Here is a 22,463-nt window from a genome sequence, read left to right as displayed (position 1 = left end):
ATGGCCACGACTGCTCTAAAAAACAGGCCACAGATCTTACCACAGATGGAACTAGTGCATGAGACGTCACATATTTAAAACACACACACAAGCTGGCTTTTGTTATTTATGAGGACTCTTTATAGGCATAATGTATTTTCATTCATTCCTTTTCTTTTCGGCTTAGTCCCTTTATTAATCTTGGGTCACCAAGGCGGAATGAATCGCCAACTTATCCAGCATATGTTTAATGCAGCGGATGCCCTTCCAGCCGCAACTCCTCTCTGTGAAACATCCATACACACTAATTCACACTCATACACTACGGACAATTAAGCTTACCCAGTTCACCTGTACCGTATATCTTTGGACTGTGTTGCCCATAATGTATTTTTATACTGTTTAAAATTGCTTTTACATGGCCTTACCCTACCCCTAAACCCAACCCTCACAAAAAAACCTGTGGCAAAAATTAAATGTGAAGTTAACCTTGTTAAGTATGATTTTTTTAAATGTCTGTCCTCATAAACCACCTCAACGTTGTAATACATAGTTCATATCCATATTTGTGTCCTCATAACCCACATATGCACACACGCATGCACACACACACTGAAAACAAATGTGGTTTTTCATGGATTTGCATGTAAATGTCCCAAAATTATCCAGGTTTTCCACATTAGTGCTGCCAGTTGGCCAGATATTAGTTTTAATGACACACTTTCATAAAATAAAATTACACCCAATCCTTAACCACACAATGACAATATAATCACATAATCAAAAATACTGTCTGACACGTTCTGTCACTCATAAAAAATGCAGTAATCCCAACAACATGCTCAAAAGGGTTAAGTGCAGAGACGAGCAATAGTCAGTGCAGAGAGAAGGAAATATTTCAAAATGTTTATTTTACACAACACTGCATTGAAGGTCTGGAATATAACACAAACAAATAAGTGCACAACTAAAAACAACAAGAGAGCGAACAAACCAAAGCAAAACTTTGTGGAAATAAAGTTTGGAGGAGATCTTAATTAGCTTGATGTTTACACTTTCAGAATGCACAGATCATCAACACAGCGAATGCATTTCCTATTACTTTTGTAAATGTCATTAACAGTCAGCAGAGGGGGCTGCAAACATATCAACGACAACTACACGTATGTTATGATTTAATTGTAATAAATAATGTTCCCCAAAGAAGAAAAAGGCATTTTCAACAATGGTAATAATCATAAATGTTTATTGATCCTCAACAGTGAGGTGGTTAAAACCTCTGATTTGCATCACTGGGGTTTAAACTAAAATATTTCACAATATTACTGTTTTTATACTGTTTTTATTTGTTTTTTATTCAATAAATGCAGCCTTTGTGAGCAGAAAAGACCTTATTCAAAAAAACATGATCAAATCTTAATACTATTTCTTAATGCCTTGCAAATGTGGAGCCTGCTGAAAGCCCTTTGAACTGTGAGACACCTCTGGTTTCTCTTTCTTAATAAATAATAAAATCCATTGGTGCCTAAAAGAACCATTTTGTCTTCCACAAAGATGTTCTTAAAGAGTTATTTCTCCGAAATCAAGATTATTTTTCATTCCTGTAAATGAAAACAAAGGGAAATTTGAGTGCTGATTCAGGGCCAAGTTCCAAAACAGTTCTTTGTTATTCGATACCTAAAGCACCGGCTCTAAAGCGCCAAAAATGGTGGCATAAAAACATTTCTGGTCTAGAAGTAAGAAGCACTTGCATCAGGGAGGTTATACTGTCAACAACAAGACAAACGGAAAGCGTTTTCATTGCCATATTTGAAATAGCAGCAGAACATAATATTGATTCCATTATTGTTTGTAATATCGGTCTATTTAAATCAAGGTGTGTTTTAGTGAAGACGTTATTCTCTATACACACTATGGCACTGCATGAACACATTGATTTCGCAGTGTTTGGATATTGATCTTGGTTTACAAAGTTGTGAACATTTATTGCAATGTATTGCTGATGATGTGTTTGTATTGGTGCTTCTGCTTCGTGTTGTTGTGGATCTTTCTGAATGGAATGCTTTACTACATCCATTCAGCGCTCAGTAGAAAAAAACAAGCCACGTCCACGGTCTCATTTAATATTTCATTTCTCTCAGGACTGATTCACAATATTAAAAAAAAACCTCGCAGCATCTGGTTGATGTGGACTTTAAGGGTGTGTATAGCATGAATACTGAAACCATACTAACAGTCACTGCAGTTTTGCATTGCTATACCCTCATCAATTCTCATCCTGAAAACAACAGGGCGTTCTCTCCATGACCAGATTTGCTCATCATCTCAAAAACACTTCTGAATACTCGGTCTGATCCAGTCCTTTAGTTTCCTGAAATAAAAAAGACATGCAATAGGAAAATATATAAAACCACTGATTATAACATACGCATTTAACACACATGAAAGAGCAAATATACAAAAGTAACATCAGCTATACCATAAACAAAATCTGTTAATTAACATATTATTTATGAATATCTTTATTCATATTTTTTTAACAAAGTTTTTTTTTGTTAAGCTTTTGAATTACTCTTACATAAAAAATAAGGCTCATTTACTATCAATAGAATCCAAAATGTAGTCTAGACCAGTGTTTCCCAACCCTGTTCCTGGAGGCACACCAACAGTACATTTTTTTCGATGTCACCGTTATCTGACCCATTAACTTCAGGTGTTGGAGTCTCTTCTGATGTTATGATAAGATGATTCAGGTGTGTTTGATTAGGGAGAGGTTGAAAATGTGGACTGTTGGTGTGCCTTCAGGAACAGGGTTAGGAAACACTGGTCTGGACCACTGGTTCCCAACCACATCTCAACCACCAGCAGTGCGTGTTTTGGATGTCTTTGTCGGTCACAACCATTACAGGTTTTTCAGTCTCTGCATGAGCTGATGATCTGAATCGGGTGTGTTTGGTTAAGGATCATCAACTGCCAAAGTTCAGTTTCAAGACCGTAAGAATGGAGGACGTGTGCAAGTTTCTGCATGTGTTCTTGGAATCGAGGAAGGGTTGATGCAGACTTGGGCACCAAACTCACTTTAGAAATCCCAGAAGTCATTGCGACTGAATAAAGGAGGTGGAAAGTGCAGCATTTTATATAGAGTTATTTTTTAAGGTCAGAGATATAACTTATTTGAGACTGTGAAAGTAAACATTACCATGAAAATCTTAATAAAGGCATAAACACATTAAGGGTGTTTATTTGCTAAAATTCATATTCAAATCTGTTTTATTTGTATTGCACAAGATTTTTGTGCATGTTAAATATATTGAAAACTAACCCCCCCCCCCCCCAATAAATCGTTGTATGAATGCTGTAATGTTTAATAATTTTCCATTAAAAATACGTGAAGGTCATGTGACCATCAAAAAGAATGCAGCTGATATCTTCTGTGTTCTCGTGGTTTGTTCTTCCAAGATGACCTGGCAAGACCGATCTTCACTAGAATGCAAGTCCTTTTCTGCATTCTTGGAATTGAGAAAAAGCCATGGAGAATGTGCAGAGCTGGTGGTCTTCCAGGAATATAATTGAGAAACACTGGCCTACACTATAGTTTCATATTCATGTTAGTGCATGACCAGAATCCACAGAACCACTGAAGTTGAAAACGACAGCAGATAATAAGGCTGACCTAAAATTTTAAAGCATGCTGACGCACAAATAATCCACCTTTTGTTTTGGTTTTAGGAAGGGATTTAATTACTCATACACACAAAACAAGCAAGCATCAGCATGCTGAAAGTTTCATTTAGAAATGAGGGTTCAATTCTGCACCATCCAGCATAAAAAGCCCCAAACAGACATGAAAACAATACCAGCTCAACAAGTTTTCTGTCAACTAAGAGATTTAGATCAAAGACGAAAGTAAAAACGGTGATATCTTACAGTATCTGGAGCTCTGTGTGTAGTAAATGTTGCATCAGTATAAATGACCTCTTCTTCTGTAGTTTCAACTGTTTAATTCAGAAAATCACAATAATAAAAAAGAGAAATGGGTCAATTAATTTGATGGCTCTCTGGTGTAATGAAAGATAACTGACCTGCTGGTTTGTTGTCCTTCCGGTGCCAGAACTTCACAGCTCCTGTGACCCCAAGCAGTAACAGCAACAGGACTACACCAGCAATTATTAGAGCTTTCAGAATAAAAAGTTGTCCGGTTGCTGAAATGCATTAGACACAAACAACAATGAATCACGCCAGACTTTAAACGGGACAAAATAGCAGCAGACAGACTCGTAATTGTTTACAGACCTGGACATGTCCCGCAGAGCTGAGTAATGTTGAGATGAGTAGTCTGGTTTGTGAATGAGTAAGCCACAACGCAGCTGTACGAATCATCCAGACACTCAATCTCCAGAGGTAGAGAGAGACTGATGCTGAGATTGGACACACTGATGCTGGACAATAAACTGTTTCCTTTGTACCAGGAGAGACTCACAGCACTCACGTTCAACACTGAACACAACAGTGAGCAATTCTGGCTTGAGGATCTTTCTGATACTGAAGGGTTTTGAGGAGAATCGCTGATGACAGGAACAGTTAGAGGGGCTAAAAGAGAAAGAAAACTGATCAACAAGAAAAAACACTGTGTAAATGTGGCAATTGTATTGTATAAAATAGACAAATTGCTGTAATTTGTCATTGATTATAGAATACATAAAATAACAGTTAAGCTGTTAATTTACAGATATTGTTTGTATTTTTACAGAGTTTTGAATATATTTTAAAATAACAGTAAAATACTGTATAAATAATACTGTAATTTCCTTGTATAAAAACAAAAATGAAAATCTAAAATGAGAGCCAAACTGTTAGTTTAGAGAGATTGTTTGTCATTTTACTGAGCTTTGAATATAATTTGAAATAAATAAAAAAAAAATTACTGTAACAAATTTAGAGATATTGTCTGTAAAATTAGTTTTTTGTTACAGTGTGTGTAACAGGCGAATGGGTCAAGGCAAGCAGCAAAACAACAATAAACAATATAAACAAGCATGGGCCATAAAATGCCAAGGCAGAGGCATTCATAATGCACACCACAGTAATAAGACTCAACTAGGATGTGTGTGTGAGTGGTGCGTTTATAGTCCATGTAATCAGTGTTGATGAACTGCACGTGTGTGTGTGTAATCAGAAGATGAACTGAAACTGGTGTGTGACTGCAGGGCATGATTGGATTTGTAGTCCAGTTTATTTGCAGATGTGATGTACCCTCTAGATTGTCTGATGGCCACTTTACTTGACAAACATGACCGAAATAGAGTTGCAGTAAAGATAAAGTAAAAATAATGATTAAATGATTAAATGATTAAAAAGTTAAATATGATCGAAGTTGGTCTGTACACTGTAAAAAATGATTAGTTGACTTAAAGTTGAGTAAACCCTTTGCTTTTAAAGCAGTTAGTTGAGTTTTTGTAAAGTGGAAAAACCCACTGAACTCTTCATTTATTTAATAATAATAAAAAAAACTGGTTTTAAAAGTAAATTAACTAATTGCTTTTTACAGTGTACATAATTTTTATTTACTCCACCAATCTCTGAAGATGCTAAAATGTCTCATTATGCATAATATCTACTTCAGTTGCCCACATAAACAACCATAAACAATTGATTTTTAATTTACTCACCATAAACAGCAATGTTGAAATATCTGTTTTTGACCCCTCCGCTGATGATCATTAGTTTATAAAGTCCAGAGTGTAGTTTGTTGATATTTGTGATGGTCAGAGATCCAGTCTGCTCATCTAACTGTAGTCGGTCCCTAAATCTCTCATTAATATCGCTGTCATATACAGAGGTCATCGGTTTTAAGATTTGAGCTATACGAGTCTCTGTATTTTTATGCCTAAACATCCACAGAATTTGATCATTGCTCTGTATTTTAGTAACACCAGTGTTTAGTGTTACAGATTCTCCCTCCATCACTGAAATGGTCTCTGGTTCATCTGCATGAAAAACTGAAAGAATAATAAAAACAGTAAGCAAAACAAATCACAGGGCCAAGGGCCGCTATAACAAGCTGTTATTGAAGAGCGGGGGGGGGGGGGGGGGTGGTGTAGCTGGGAAATTGGTAATGTGATAATGTCTTTGGGTCTCCCCTAAATGTATGGGCCCTTACAATCTTCCTTAAAACCCCCCCGCCACGACCCCCCCCCCCCCTCCCGCCACCACCAGCGGCGCCCCTGCACATAACTGTTTGTAAAAAGAAAGTGAGCAAGGAACCTTTAGACATACCGTGCATGATGTGCACAAATGTTTAAACAAGCTCTAATAAAAATGAGCATTATTTAAACTGAATGTTATTCACAAGTAAAGCATTTAGTTAAAATGCAAATCGCTGGTGCTGTACTTTTAAAATAACTGCAGTAAAGTAAATGCATTTGCCGAATGCTTGCATACAGTACATGTGAATAAATCATGCTTTAGCAAAGTTATACATAACTTCCACATGCTGCAAATTTCAATGCTTTAAGATTTAACCTATTCTTTTGTCTGTACTGTATGCTGTGGGGCAAATAATGATATATAAACAGATCTCAAAACATACCTTCTGCTGCAGATGAGTTTAAATTCTTCACTGTGTGTGTCAGCTTAAAACCTGCAAAAGATGTTATACAGTTTAAAGGCTACTAGTTAAAGCATGACGAGAAGTGAAGACAAACACACAAACAGAACTTACCTTTTAAAAGCCACAGGTAAAAACAGACACATGTGTAAATCCTCCTTTTTAACATCTCAGAAAACTTAAATTTGAAATAAAAAAAAGCCCAGCATTATTGCATTGCAAACCATGTCAGGCAGGAAGCTTGTGTGTACAACTTGGGCGGAGAAAACAGATTTCAGTGGTTTAAAGTCTGTGAAGGGGGGTTAGAGAGGGATTGGTTAAAGAGGCCCAGGAACAGCCTCACATTTCCTTATTTAGCCTATATTTATTGTTCATGTTAAGTCATTTTATGACAGTAAACTAATTCAGATCTTTATTAAATTTAGTTATGTGCAGTGATGTAAAGTAACAAATTACAAATACTCAAATTACTGTAAATGAGTATTCTGTCTCAGAAAATGTAATCTACTAAGTAGTTTTATAAATGTGTACTTTTACTTTCCCCTGAGTAGATTTTTAGTGCAGAATCGGTACTTTTACTCCACTACTTTCCTTCAACCTACAGTCACTACTTTATTTTTTCCTGTTTAAGGGGATTAGAAAAATTAGTCCTGTGATTTCCAATCATATCGCAAATAGAAGGTAAATCACATCATAATGAACTACCTCAAGACATGGGTGACTTTGAACGCTTCCAAACAGTTTTCTGCATTTGTAAGTGTACAAGAAGATGTGCAAAATCTTTACACACACTGACCCAGAGACTGTTTAGATGCATGTCACTGATGAGAGGATGACCCAACAGGCACAAGACGTCGATAAGATGTCAGGTTGATGGAAAAGGGGTCTGAATGCAGACCATGTGCAGTGCAACCTAACCCCACCCCTAACCCTACCGTCACAGTGACGTCACTCACTCCATTGAGTGCATTGTGTCTGACATTGCATCGCTAAGTGATGCAATCTCAGCTTGCATCATAAAGGCTGCATCCAGATACTATTGGGTTGATGTTGTTCCCCAATGTCGTGGGGACGTTGCATTTTGTTTGAAAATGAAAATCGAGTTGATGTCAGAACCCAGTGTCAGGCTGACGTCAATGTCCAATGTCCAACCTAAAATGAACCATATATCAACGATGATGTTACAGCTTGACGTTGTGTGGATGTTACCACATGACGTCTGTCAGATGTTGGATTTTGGTTGCCATACCTGACTAATAAATGTCAGTATTTGACGTCAAAATGATGTTGGTTTAAGATGTTGGCTTGACGTTGGATTTTGGTCTAACTCAACCTAAAATCAACCAAACATCAAAGTCATTTGACCTCGTTATTGGACATCAAAAAAAGATTGTCCTTAGACTCTGGCTAGACATTGAGTTTTGCCCACCTGACATCACAACCTAAATCTAACCTAATATTAGCGTCTTATGACGTTGTGTGCCTGCTGGGCAATTACTAAATGCACTACAGAATGTTACGTTTACACACATCCACAAATTACATGTAAATGCATCAGCTTTCTACAGCGTAATACTCACGACTTCTTAAAAGGGCTACTTTTTACTCGTACTTCGAGTATTATTTACAACAGATACTTTTACTCTACTTGCACTACATTTTTAGGCAAGTAATGGTACTTTTACTTGAGTACGATTTTTCAGTACTCTTTCCACCACTGGTTATGTTTCCTGTGATTTGATGAAAATGTAAAAGCATTTCGTGGCTATGTAATATTATTTCACTGCATAATGTAGTCTGTGATGTTTGTGCTGAAAGATTTTAAAGGGCTAACTGTTAATTAGTCTGGATAGGCGTTTCTACAAAAGGACACTGTTCTAATGTCCTGGAAACAACAAGCCGACGGTCAGGTGTTGGGCTTCGTCAATCTGTCGGTCGGCTTTGGTCCGGCTAATTGGTTTGGTGTGATCGACACGTTGCATCTCGTCGGCTTAACGTCCATTTGATATATTCTCAGGCAGCCTTTTGGTCCAGATGAGACTAGACAACACAGTCTATCAAGTGTTTAACATAGATGGCAGTTTCTCCCATACAGTTTTATGCAGAGGTGTGGACACCCTTCTGTTGCTGCATAATTATGTGCTCTTTCTTTAGAAGAGAAGATCACAGTGAAATCCTATTTGGTTTCTAGAGAAAGCTAGATAATGTCATGTTTTTGTGACAGCAGATTCTTAAGAATAATGTTCAGGGATCATAGGCAAAGTTGGATGTTTCAGCAGGACAATGACCCAAAGCACAGTTCCAGATCTACCAAGGAATTCATTCTCAGACACCATACAATGATCTAGAATGGCCATCCCAGTCCTCAGAATTCAACATCATCGAAAATTGTACAATGAAGAACGGTCCAAAATGCCTTCAGTAGTATTTAGAGACTTATCCTTGGCTATAAAAAGCATCTACGTGCTTTTATTTCAGCAAAAGGTGGCTGTACAACATTTTTTTCACATGTTTTTGTTATAACTTAAATTGCATTGCATCTGTTGTTTAAATAAAGGTTATGTCAGAACTGAAATGTTGCTTTTTCCCTAGGGTATAAAATATATCCAAATGAAATTGCTGATTTGAAGGGCCAGCAGGCTATGGCTTGCAATTCTGAAAATTATTAGGGGTGCCCAAACTTTTGCATGAAATTGTATATGTGTGTGTTTTCTAAATGAAAACTTAAGAGGAGCTTTTGGGGCCCCAGGATCAGTTGCCCTTCAACGGCTTTTAACAACCTGTAGACAGCCAGTTTAAAGATACACTCATTTAAAATGACTAGATGAGAACATAATGAGTGGTTTTGTTAGTTTAAATGTTAATTCCAGTACTCTCACCAGGTTGCAGAAGTGCCTCGGCTGCCAATTCCCAACATTTCTTTTTTTTACTGTCATGGTCCAGTGATGACACCTAATACAGGCAACGAACTGTTGCAAGGACTCCATAAAGCTTTCTTCCATGTCATTGAAGCGGCATAGTCCTCTCACTTTCTTCACTTCTGGTCACATGGAATGCCTTAGAGCTGAGATATCAATGAGTGTCTCATTTCTGCTCTGCTTTTGTCCATTTATCTGAATAAGAAATTTGGCCTGAGGAGAAATGATCATGCCCAACTGAACCTGGTTTCTCTCTAGCTTTCCCCCCCTTCACTTTCAGCAATTGGTGAAGTTTGTTCCTCGCTGCTGTCGCCACTGGCTTGTATGGTTTGTGACTTGTAGAGCTGCGCATCAATGGATTTGCTCTTCAGTGTTTGGACTTTCAGCTGTAAAAATTAAACCACACTGAACTGAACTAAACCGGACTTCAACTCTGAAAACTGGACAGACACAGTTTCAATTTACTAGAACTTCTATATTAAGCTGCTTTGACACAAACTACATTCCAAAAGCGCCTTAGAAAAATAGATGAAAAATGAGTTCAGGAGCGGGACTCTGCCGCAGTTTTTATATCAAATTTAAAGGGGACTGAGGCGATCATTTAGTAGTGTACAGGTAATCGCAAAGGTGTTAGGGGGGCTGAATGGAAATATAGGAGGGTTAAAAAAGCGACGCCCAGGCTGTTTCATAATTTTACTTGAACGTTTCAGCGAGACTTCATTCAGTTGATTTGTTGTGATCTTCGAAAAACTCAAATACTCAATAGACAAAAATTAGGGAAGTCTAATCATCAAAACAAGTGAGTATACCGAGAGTATGATCCTCAGAAGTGGTAATACCCAAACAGCTCATGGAAAAAAGTAGGCATACTGAGTATACGTGCGTATAGCAAGGACTACTGGTTGTACATCCAAATTTATCAAAATACCTTTTCGCTAGAGTTTTTACTTCTCTTTTTATTTCTAATGTAAAAAATGGGTTGTTTTATCCCAATTCTTGGTCAAAATATGGACAAACGCAACACTTGGGTTAAAACCAATATTAACCAATTTTTTTATCCAATATTTGACCCAATGCTGGGTTATTATTTGGACCTATGGTGTTTGACATCAAATCATTCAAGTTAAATCTACATAAACAAGGTTAGCATCTGCAAAACAGATTGAGCTGCTGACATTAAAACTGATGTATTTATTATATAAACATACGCAAGTAGTTAAGCTTAACGGAAAGAAGCTAAATTCACAAACCCACAAAGCCAACCACACATACTGTAGGCTTTGCACATTGGCCTTATCATGCTCAATCCAAACCATTTCACTTTGGCCAGATGTCACGAAGACGTAAACTGAAAATGCACATAAATGAAAGTATTTTATTGTGATAGTGTACTATATTAATTCAGTTCATATTTATATTTCGAATTACATTTGTGATGTCACATTGTCATGTCACCCTTATGTGCCTCTGCGCTTCTTCTGTCTCAAAAACCACATCCTGTGAAAACAGTTCATGATAAATTATGATCTCTTCTTAGAAATGTGTCCTTCTCATAAAAAACAAGATGCAAAGATTATAGAACTATAATGTATGCCGATGATATATGTGACCCTGGAGGTTTATTTAATTACACAAATAATAAAGCCGATTTCCATTGATGTATACTTCGTTAGGTTAGGATAGTTTAAGATAATATTTTGCTGAAATACTGTTTCAACTTTTTGAAAATATGTAATCTGAAGGGTCAAAAATAAAAACAAATCATTGAGTTGTCCAGATTAAGCAATATTTATTTATTTATTTATTTTTACATCAGAAGTAATTCCATCATCATTTTGATTTATTTTGTGGTCAAAGTTTAAAGGATAGAATAAAGGAATAATGTAGAAATTATTTTGAATGGATACTTTGCATCTATGAGATAAATGAGTAACAAAATATTTAAAAAAAAAATGTCCATTTCATGAACGAAATAAAGAAATCCCAAAGTGTCGTATGGCAGAATACTCCCGCTATCTAAGTAATTAGCCATCACTTTTAGATCTAAGAAGGCTGTGATGTCATTACCTAAGCTGCCCAAGAGGGGTTTGAAAGATCGCTGCCTGATGAAATAACTTTGTATTTTGATATCGCTTCACCTGTCGGTCACCCAGTTGCCCACCTGTTTGTGGTCTGTGATTTAATAAGGTGTTGGTGTGTGAGAAGGGGAATTTCCCAGAACATCTGCTCTATACTAAATCACATGACTAAAAGAACAAAGTACAAAAGAACAAAGAGTTCTGTGTAATTAAGATGTTATTGAGGGTTTCACCTGAAAGTAGTGTTCATGTTCTTGTGGGACTTTGATGTCTGCATAAGATATTCATTAATAGCCCATGATCTTATTAAAAACTGACTTTGATATTTGGTTAATAATGATATAATTTGTAAAATAATAATTTGGTTATGAAAATATATTTAATGTAGATATTTTGCAACAACATTATTAATAATTCAAATAATTAAATCTTGACTGTTTCTTGGATCAAAATTAAGGCATTAGAAGATGGAAATGAATTTGTGTATTAAAATATTGCTTTACTCAAATTATTTAAATGTCTTTTAAATGTGGGTCAAGCTTGGCCAAACTTACGTGGCCCACATATCCATTTTTAACATCTCGACCAAATACTACATTTGACATCTGGCCCATATCTTGTGTGCTGCCTTAAAGGGTCATGACACCCCCCACTTTCTGTTCAAGTCTACCTCAGAATTTTTTCAAAAGATGCATGATAATGGGCGTGGAGCTCCGCAAGCAAAGAGCAGGAGTGGATGAATAATAACGAGAAACCATCATCTTTGCACTTGCAGTTTTGCGCTACGTCGCCGATTTTGATCCCGCCTACAAAATCATTTTAAGCCCGAAGCTAAAATTAGCCGACAAAAGCTCAAAACTATCTAGTTTTCCCCTCAATTACAGCTAAAAGGTGCTAACATTGTCTTAACTGATGCTCAACACACACAAATCTGTTCAAATCTCAAAAAAAGTACTCGAGGGTTTCGTAAACTTTTAAAAATAGTGCCATGTTTGGCCCACATGCACTGTATAAAATTATTCATTGGATATACAATTTTTTGGAAAGGTAAGTGGTTGTTTATATGGACTAAATTTATACAAATTAATTGTAGTAATGTTCAACTTAATTGTTTGTTTAAATTCAGGCCATATCAATTGTTTGCCACAATTTGCAATGAACCATTTTGTTCAGTGTGCTGCATGCCAGTGCCGGATGAATGCCTGCTTTGCCAGCTTTATGCCAAATCTGGGCCAGAATACGTTGCTACCTGGGTTGTTAAAAAAAACTTAAGCTTAAAGAAAACAATGCTGGAACATTACCTTTGGGCTGTTATGAAGTAGTTTATGCAAATATAACATTTATGCAAATGTAACGTTTCAAAAGCAAAATAATCCCTATCTCAATGGAAATATGCAATTTTTTATGCAAATTTTTTTGTTCAGTTGAGACATGTACTCTTAAAGTGCATGAGAGTAAATGTTCTCCATGTAAAAAATGCTAGTAATATATAGTAGAAAAGTGTTTTTGAACCATACTTTAGTATAGTACACTATATAGTATAGTAGACTATGTTTAGTAATATGAACAAATGACCCAATACTGTATTTTTCTACAACCGTTGAGTAATACATCACCAATTACTCTAGTAAAAATTAAAACTGCAGTTTTAGTATTATGGTTTATTACTTCATGGATCATTGTTCTAGCACTCATTAACAAGGAGTAGTAAATACTATAATATTCATTCATTCATTTTCCTTCGGCTTAGTCCCTTTATTCATCAGGGGTCACCACAACGGAATGAACCGCCAACTTATCAAGCATATGTTTTACACAGCGGATGCCCTTCCAGCTGCAACCCAGTACTGGGAAACATACATACACACTCATTCACACTCGCATTCATACACTACGATCAATTTAGGTATTTAATTCACCTATAGCACATGTCTTTGGACTGTGGGGGAAACCAGATCACCCGGAGGAAACCCATGTGAACATGGGGAGAACATGCAAACTCCACACAGAAATACCAACTGGCCCAGCCGGGGCTCTAACCAGTGACCTTCTTGTTGTGAAGCGAGTGCCAACCCCTGAGCCACTGTGTGCCCCATACTAATATACACAGTATAATAAACTTTATTATGTTTCAAAAACACTGTAAATTACTATAGTATCTTTTTACCTGGTTTTTAATGCTGCATAAAAATCACTTCATGTGAATTCAAAGAATCACAGAGCTTCAGAGATGTGTAAAAAATGTGTATGAAATAGTTTCCATTGAGTTATTTAAAAAAAATGAACTTTGTCCATCGGCAAGTTAAATTCGACTAGGCTTAAAGTAAATAGTATTTGAGTTCACCACTATTTAACCCAAATAACCAATGCAGATCTCTATTAACATAACACGAAAGACCATATTTAAAGGTGCAGTATGTAAGTTTGACACCCAGTGGTTGAACTAGGTATTGCACTCCTGGAGCAAAACAAACGCAAGTGCGGGTTGCCAGATTAAGTACAGGAGCGAGTGATTTAAACAGTGTTCTAAATAAAAGCAACGACACTCGATAGAGGGATTATTTTCCATATTAAAAGATGTATTTTGTTCTGACCAACACCTCAAATTGATAGATTAAAACAGCTTCTGTTTCTCACAGGTGAACAACAGAAAACTGACAATGATCACCTCAGGTACACCTCATGTGCTTTATTCAGTGCTAAATGCTAACAATGAGAGTTTGAATGCCATTTTACATGACATTTATTACCATACTACTGAAAGCAGCAGCAGATAGTTCACCTCAGCTCTTGAAAGTAAAATAAACCATTTGAAATTGAACTTTAGAGCTAAAAACATATGAGTGATTCAGCATGTACATTTAATAATGTTAAAGAGGGTTGATGGGTATTAAATAGATTATAAACTTTACCATTCCGTGAGTGAGTGCATATTCTGTGCTTTTGAATGGCTGTATTTACATTTCTGTCTTGTTTAGTTTGGTGGAAACAGCCAAATTGCTCATCACTGCATATCTCGTCACAAAGCGTGTTGTTAGGACACAAGGTTACAATGTAACCTGCTCGCCTAATGTTTACGTTCGTAATATTTATATCATTTGCTAATTAATAACCTCATGTGGAACTGAATCTGTCTCATTTCGACTTGTCCACCTGCGGTCGCATTTCGCTCACGAATGCATGCTTTCAGAGGCTTTCTGAATGAATGAATGAATGAAATGCGCTGTTTTCCAACACGGCAACCCAGGGTGCTGAAATATAATTGGCTAAGCTGGCAGTGGGCAGGTTACAATTGCATAAAGACAGCGTTCCTCCACGAAAAAAAAAACATTTTAAACGCAGAATATCTGACTTCAGCATTGTTTTTCAGATAAACAAGAATCTTCACTTGGGATATTTTTTTAAATATCTGTACGCATATTATGGTATTTTATGCTTTAGACGAGTCAAAAACTTACATACAGCACCGTTAAGTTCAAACAGTTGTGTTTCTAAACTCTTGGTTTATGGTGTTAAATTCATGGTGTTTCTATAGTAAAAACCCAGCATTTCTGCCACTACAGCAGCTATATTCAAAAATTCAACCAATAATCAAATGCACACCTTAATTTTTAAAGAATTTAATTTATTGTTATTTATTGGTATTTACTGTCAAGGCACACACACACAGCAAATGTACATTTTACACCACAGGTGTTGAATTTAACACTTTTCTGGTGTATATATGAGTCCTACCAGCCAATTTGGATGAAATTTGGATGAGAAACCATTTTTACAGCATTTATTTTTTTTATTATACTGTATATTTTTTTTTATTTAAAAAAAATCTGTGAAAGTATGTGTGTGAAATCTTATATTGTTGCGATCACCGTCTTCTAGGCGAAAAGATTAAACCATTTTGAAAGATGTATAAAACACACAGTGACTGCTAGCCAGTTTTGAGGAAAACATGACACAGTGGGGTTAGTTGCAACAGGGTATTACCATTAAGCCACATACTGTTGGACACCAACAAAACTAACAAAATATTTGTTGAATTTTGAGTGTAATGTTGGAAACTTTTTAAATAAAAATGTTTTTTAATAGAAAATATTGTTTTAATAGAAAAAATATGTTATTGCTAATAATACAAATAAATGCATTTGTATAATAATGGATAAATGGATAATTTAATAAACAATAAAACAAATAAATAAAATAAACACACTGGGCTATGTAGAATAAAAAGAAAAAAGAGCCAACTACTGAGGAAATATAGCTACTATTTAAAGTACACTGAATTTAAATGAATTGTGTGTAATCTGTCTTTATAAGCATGTGTTACAACTAACCCTCTGGCTGTTAGAACTTGCCCCGCAGGTGGGTAAATGGTAACATTTATACTCCTGGCACTTTTGGCAATACTGCACTGAAACCACAGGTCCGGCGATCATAATTCCAGTGCTCATTTGTAGGAGAGGCTTGTGTGTTGTTGGTAAAAAAAATATGGGTAGTCTAACCCCATTACTTTGTTCATTATTTGACCAAAACCAAAAAGTGTTACTTTGTGCCCCGCTCTCCCCTATGTGCCATCTAACATCAAGCAGTGATTTTGCACACTCTTCTGCTCAACGCCAGTGAAAAATCGATTGGGTTTGAATCCGGAAAAACGTTTCAAAACGCTGATGATAAACACAAGCTAAAAGCGTCCCGGTGTGTATACTAGATTAAATACTCTATCACCACTGCAAGGTCATATAAAGCATTAATTGCATTTTTTTAAACTGGCATGAGTAAAAGTTAACATTTTTCCCACGTGAAATTCACAAAGAAAAGTGTATATTTGAATGTTTAATACCCTGGAAGATTAATAATAACAATATAAAATGTCAACGAACACTTTTCTGTTACCTTACTAAAATGCATGTTTAAGCATTTAATTTAACCAACATCAATGTTAAAAGCAGTACATCTGTCTAGCTTTACAGCGTTTACATTTAAGACCTGCAGGCAGTGAGTTATTATGCAAATGCATATTTCTTTGCACATTGTGGAAATGTTGGCATTAATAAATGCATTAGATTTCCTTATTATGGGTATTTTTTTTTCTTTTTCAGTCACATGTATCATGATATATCGTTGATAAAATTTCTTCCAATATATTGAATATCGTAGATATCGCGAATCGTGATATTATCAATATCGTGGGCACATCGCCACAAAATTTGAATCGTGAGTTACCTGTATCGTCCCACCCCTAGTAAATAGGTAGGTAAGCAGGTAGGTAAGTTGATATGACCAAAGTTAGGTTGTTTAACATGGGCTCAACACAATTTCACATTTTATTCTACTACATAAACACATTAGTAAAACTTCCTTGACTCTTTTAACCCTGATTTAAAAGTGTTAGATTGGAAAACAGCGCCACCTGGTGTTTTTTTATACACTCGTTCAGATTTGATGTCATAAACCACCACAGCAACAGTGACCACGCACAGTACAACGGAAAAAAACAAACGGATCACAGCTTCAGTAAAACCACAACAGTCTGAGTCTGAGGGAGAAAGAAAAGGTTAAATATTAAATCACTTGAACTCTTTTAGGTTAGTAAAGACCGCGAAAATCCACAATTATCATACCTGAACATGGTGAGCAGGTCTGACTGATGTCCAGATGTGTGGTGCGGTTTGTGATGGTGTTGTTGACCACACAGCTGTAGGTGTTTTTATCCTGATATTCCACCTCCAGAGGTAGAGAGAGACTGATGCTGAGATCAGACACACTGATGCTGGACAATAAACTGTTTCCTTTGTACCAGGAGAGACTCACAGCACTCACATTCACCACTGAACACAACACTGAACATCTGGACACTGATGGAGATAATGATGACCGTGTATTACATGTTGTAGAGTAACTGCTGATTACAGGAATGGGCAAAGGACCTTAAAAGTTGTAATAAAATAAACATTATTAGCCACATGGTAAACATTACTATTAACATTATTTACTTTTTACAGTGTAATTATCTTAAATGACTTTATTTTACCCACCATAGAGAGTAACAGTGAACGTTTGGTGGGAATTTAGTCTCTTGCTGATGATGGTTAGTTTGTAAAGTCCAGAGAGTTCAGTTGTGATGTTTGTGATGGTCAGAGATCCAGTTTGTCTGTCCATCTTTAGTCTGTCTCCAAATATCTCATTGCTGTCAAACATGTCAATGTTCTGCCTGTAGATCTCAGCGATACGAGTCTCTTGAGGTCCAAACATCCACAGAATCTGATCAAATCTCTGTATTTCAGTAACATCAGTGTTTAAAGTGACAGAATATCCCTCTGTCACCGATAATGACTTCACACCTTAAAAATATTATTATTATTATTATTATCATCGTCATTATTATTATTATAAAATAATATAAAATAATAGCCTAAAATGCCATTTCTGGAGTCTAATCATACATTTCTGAAAGATGAAACACTTTTTGTCCCTCTTGTGGAAAGGTGTAATTTTGGAAATGTGAATTATTTAATTATGAAAGTCTCTTATAATGGCAGGAACAGTCAGGATACCTAACAAAAATAGCCAAAAATTCTAGAACAATCGACTCCTGAAAATGTGTGTAAATAACCTCATACTTTATGGATATGGATAAGTAAAAAATTCTCATTGAGAGGTCCAAGATTTCAGTTTACTCACCATAAACATCAATACTAAAAGCCTTGTGTCTGATATCACTATCAATAATCTGTACTTTATAAAGTCCGGAGTGTAGTTTGTTGATGTTTGTGATGGTCAGAGATCCAGTCTGCTCATCTAACTGTAGTCTGTGTCTGAATCTCTCATTCTCATCATCATAAATATAGTTTCTCTGTTTATAGATTTTTGCTATACGAATCTCTTTATTTTTAAACTTAAATGACCACATTATATAATCATCACTCTGGATTTCAGTAACACCAGTGTTTAGTGTGACTGAATCTCCTTTGGTCACTGATATCATCTCTGTTTCTTTTGTTTGAGAAAAACCTGAAAGAAACTAAAATTAATCACATATTCACAATCTCAGATTTCATTCAGAGTTTAAAGATAAACTGACATTAGTATGTCTGTGTAATTTTGTTAATTTATTAATGTAATGTACACTTTACAAACAAATCATGCTATTGGATGGTTTGAGATCCCTTTTTAAAGCAAAAAATGTAATCAAACCACTATATTTGATAATAATCCATCAAAATACTGTCTTACTAAAACTATCATTCAGTAATTCACAGTGCGCTAAACTCTTTTTAAAAAAGTTTTAAAATTGAACTTTCCATGTATTTACAGAAATATATTTCCACAATTTCATTCAACTTGATTTAAATGTATTAATTTTGTTTTCAAATGTCAGTCATTTCAAATCCTTCCCATAATAACTCTATTACATTGAAATGAAATAAAATTAAACCCACTTACATTTTGTGATGAACATACACAGGCAAAAAAAAGCAACGTTTGAAGCCATCTTTTCAAAATGCGTGCACAATTGTCTGTCAACAACAAAAACAAAACAAAGGTAATCCAACCATGTACACCGCTTACTCAAACCTTCAAACTAAAATGTGAAATGATATGGCTAATCAAGTCTTGAACCTGTAAAGTACATAAAGCGGGATGACGAGTTCACACCTGATGAAATGAAACTGAGCTAAAAATAGCAGATCTTTCTGAGAACTCTTAACTGAGCTGCCAGTGTGGCAAAGTGTATGAAGAACTGTGTCCGAAACCACAACAACAACCTGACAATAGATGCTGTTTATTTGAAAAACGGGGGGACATTTCCTGACACAGACATTTCCTCACCCTTTTAACTTTCTTAAAACATTACTATAAAATATTTTAACATCCTTAGTTGCCTTGCTTTTCCAAAGGAGTCCTCATCAACTGCGTCTGCATTTTTCTCAGTAGCTTTCATGCATTTCTTACTCACAAACCACATGCCCCTGTATATGGCCTGTCAGTCATTTTCAACTCTTGGTTGTAGGTCGCATGGTAGCACAAGCATGTTCTCATCTGTCAGCTATTAAATAAGAAATGTTGAATATATAAATGTATTCAGTTATCTACGAGTAGAGACTTAATTGACCAGGATGCTCTTTTCACAGTGATTGAGTCTCACAACTAGTCTAGACAGAATCTTAGAGTCAGTAAAAACAGCGTTTTATTACACAATTCCTTCATGCTGTCCCAACACAAATCACCTAAAGTAGCTTTAAGTGAATTGAACTTAAGTATTGTTTCGTTTCATTTTAAATAAGCAGTTTGAACAAGCTTCAAAAGTACTTTTTTGAGTGTAATTGCTTTCAGAAAATCTACATATTTGTGAGTACTTAAAACTTCATCCTGTCTTGGTCTTGCTATCTTAGATCCTTAACTGGTATTAAAAGAATAGTTGAGTAATACGTTTCATAAGAGTGTCTAAAGTTCAAGACACCTTTATAATCAGGACATGAGTGAGGTGTTATGCATGCTTATGACAACTTCCATAAAACAACCCAGGCTCATTCTGAAAACGTAGTCCCGAGAACGTTTTTGGGGACCGCAAAATACATCCCTGGAAGTATGTATTTTTTGCAGTTTTTGCGAATCCGCGAGAGGCCGCTGTAAACACACCAGAGGCCGCTGTCGAACGACCATCTGTCTGTCTGACTGAATGATTGACTGGGTGACCGGTCAATCGACAGACCCACCCTCCTCCTTCCCTAAACCCAACCAGTTTTACCGATTGACCCGCCCGCCCGCTTACTTCCCTAAACCCATTTACAAAAGCCGTCCAGAAAAAGAAAAGACCTCGTCTGATTTTTTTTTACCACATTTTCACCCTCTTATGAACTTGTTCACTTTATTTTTTTGGATTCTGTTTTTGTCTCACCAGATTTCTGGAACCGCTCTTTCCCGGACTCGAACCCGGTCATCCTCGTCATGATCAGCTCTTCTCTTCGTCTCAAGTCCGCCGACGCACGCGACGAGCTAACTGGACAAACTGGTTGCGGCGGGAAAGCCCTCCACAAGGAGGTAAGCGGTCAGCCGGTAAGCGCGAAAAGGAACAGCGTCACACCGTCCCGTAGCGTTCGCTTAAAAAATTTAATGCAGCCATACGCACCTCTGGCTACATAATTTGCAGTCTCCAGAAACGTCCACGGGTTTTCAGAATGAGCCTGGGTTGACATAAAAGGTTCTAATTTAATGATCTAGGCGCAAAGTCTAAAGCTCATCGTGCAAAAGCATTAAGATTGTGTTCAAATCCAATTTAGCTATTTTAAGGACGGAAAAATACACTTTACGCCCTGGTGCATGGTGTGTTGAGCAAAACGTGCATTAAACGAATCAGAGTCTCATCTCCCATTACCATTTGCTATTTACATGGATGGAATTTGTAAGTGGAAAAACTGAACACTTCACTAGTGAGAAAAAAGTTAAACAAAGCATCTGCAGCGCGAGGATAAAGAACAAGCCTCCGCCATTCAGCCTCTTTACTTTCTCTTAACTTTATTTTTTACTCCTTTACTTTCGTGGACTAAGGAAATGGTGGAAACTCACTCCACATAAAACATCCATCAGTCGACATGTTTAGTTTAATTTGTTAAAAAACTGAGTTATATCCAAACACACGTCCTATTCTTATGCCCCATTTGGTGATGCATACATCTCCAAAACCCGACAGGTGGACAAATGTAAACTAGTTTTTATTAAAACAAATATAAATATGCATGTAATAAATAATACCCTTAATAATAATAATAATTACATCATACAAATGCATATTGTTATAAATAAACTGAAAATCCCCCTGAGATGAAGGCATGGAGGCAGTGGTTTTTATATTTATGTAGAAAGTAATCCTTTTTGTAACATTTTAATCCTTTATTGTTTTCATATGTAAAGATATGTGTGTATTGTTGTACATCCTGTGTGTATTAAGTAAATGTGTACACATTTTGGACCTGCATAGGAGCATAACTAACATGCTCTGCGCTGGACTTTTGAGCAGCTTTTAGTTGGTCAATGGTGCGGTCTATCTCAGTTCCTCAAAATAGCAATGCGTCAACAATATGCCTTAACACACCTCCTTTATAGACCAGCACACCCATGAGTCCGCAAAGTGGCACAGATGAATTTGCTATTTAAACAATGTGCCGCAAAATGTGAAAATGACAGTTGCGCTGGTCTAAAAAATAGCAACAAGTCGCGCCATACACATCTTGCGCCCTATTGCGCTGGGTGCCTGATAGGGCCCAAGGTGACTTTTGCCTAGTTATGTCACTTTAAATGCAAAAGTGACATTGTTTGAGATGTCTTTGTTATTACAACCTGATGTAGACAAATGATATTAATGTAGAGCAGTGGTTTCAAACTCAGTTCCTGGAGGTCTGCAGTTCTGCATAGTTTAGCTCCAATCACCTCCAACTCACACCTGCTTAATAGTCTCTAGTAGTCTTGAACACCTTGATTAGTTGGATCAGCTGTGTTTGATTTGGGTTGGAGCAAAAATGTGCAGAGCTGCGGCCCTCCAGGAATCCAGCTTGAGACCCATGATCAAGAACACAGGTGTCAATTCCAGTTCCTGGAGGGCCGCAGCTCTGCACAGTTTAGTTCCAACCCTACACTAACACACTTACATGTAGGTCTCAAACAAGCCCCAAGAACTTAATTAGTTTAATCAGGTGTGTATATTTAGAGTTGAAACTAAACTAAGCACAGCCCTTCAGGAACTGGAATTGACACCTTTGATCTAGAACAAAAGAGTAAAACAGACAAGTAAAGCTGCGGTCACACTAGAGTTTGAGTGTGCGAAATTCTGTCGTACGACGCTGCGAAAAGGGGTGGGATTAAACAAGATGATTAGACATTAAAAAA

The 22,463-nt window shown here is 36.4% G+C and overlaps 1 protein-coding gene across 1 annotated transcript; it reads right to left on the bottom strand.

The window, feature by feature from the left end:
• Positions 1-1,211: 1,211 nt before the first annotated feature.
• On the bottom strand, positions 1,212-18,579 carry LOC130216396 (uncharacterized). The gene is made up of 9 exons (XM_056448290.1): positions 18,261-18,579; positions 17,615-17,920; positions 17,201-17,506; positions 6,569-6,619; positions 5,649-5,978; positions 4,273-4,569; positions 4,062-4,181; positions 3,907-3,974; positions 1,212-2,350 (listed from the first exon to the last, which is right to left on the bottom strand). Exons 1-9 carry the CDS (start codon positions 18,562-18,564, stop codon positions 2,300-2,302), a joined length of 1,833 nt encoding a protein of 610 aa, XP_056304265.1. The 5' UTR covers positions 18,565-18,579; the 3' UTR covers positions 1,212-2,299.
• Between the last annotated feature and the right edge of the window lie 3,884 nt (positions 18,580-22,463).

Source organism: Danio aesculapii, chromosome 22 (assembly GCF_903798145.1).
Source record: "Danio aesculapii chromosome 22, fDanAes4.1, whole genome shotgun sequence".
Classification (NCBI taxonomy): Eukaryota; Metazoa; Chordata; class Actinopteri; order Cypriniformes; family Danionidae; genus Danio; species Danio aesculapii.
The sequence above is the reverse complement of the archived record's forward strand: the minus strand, read 5'-3'. Positions and strand labels throughout refer to the sequence as shown.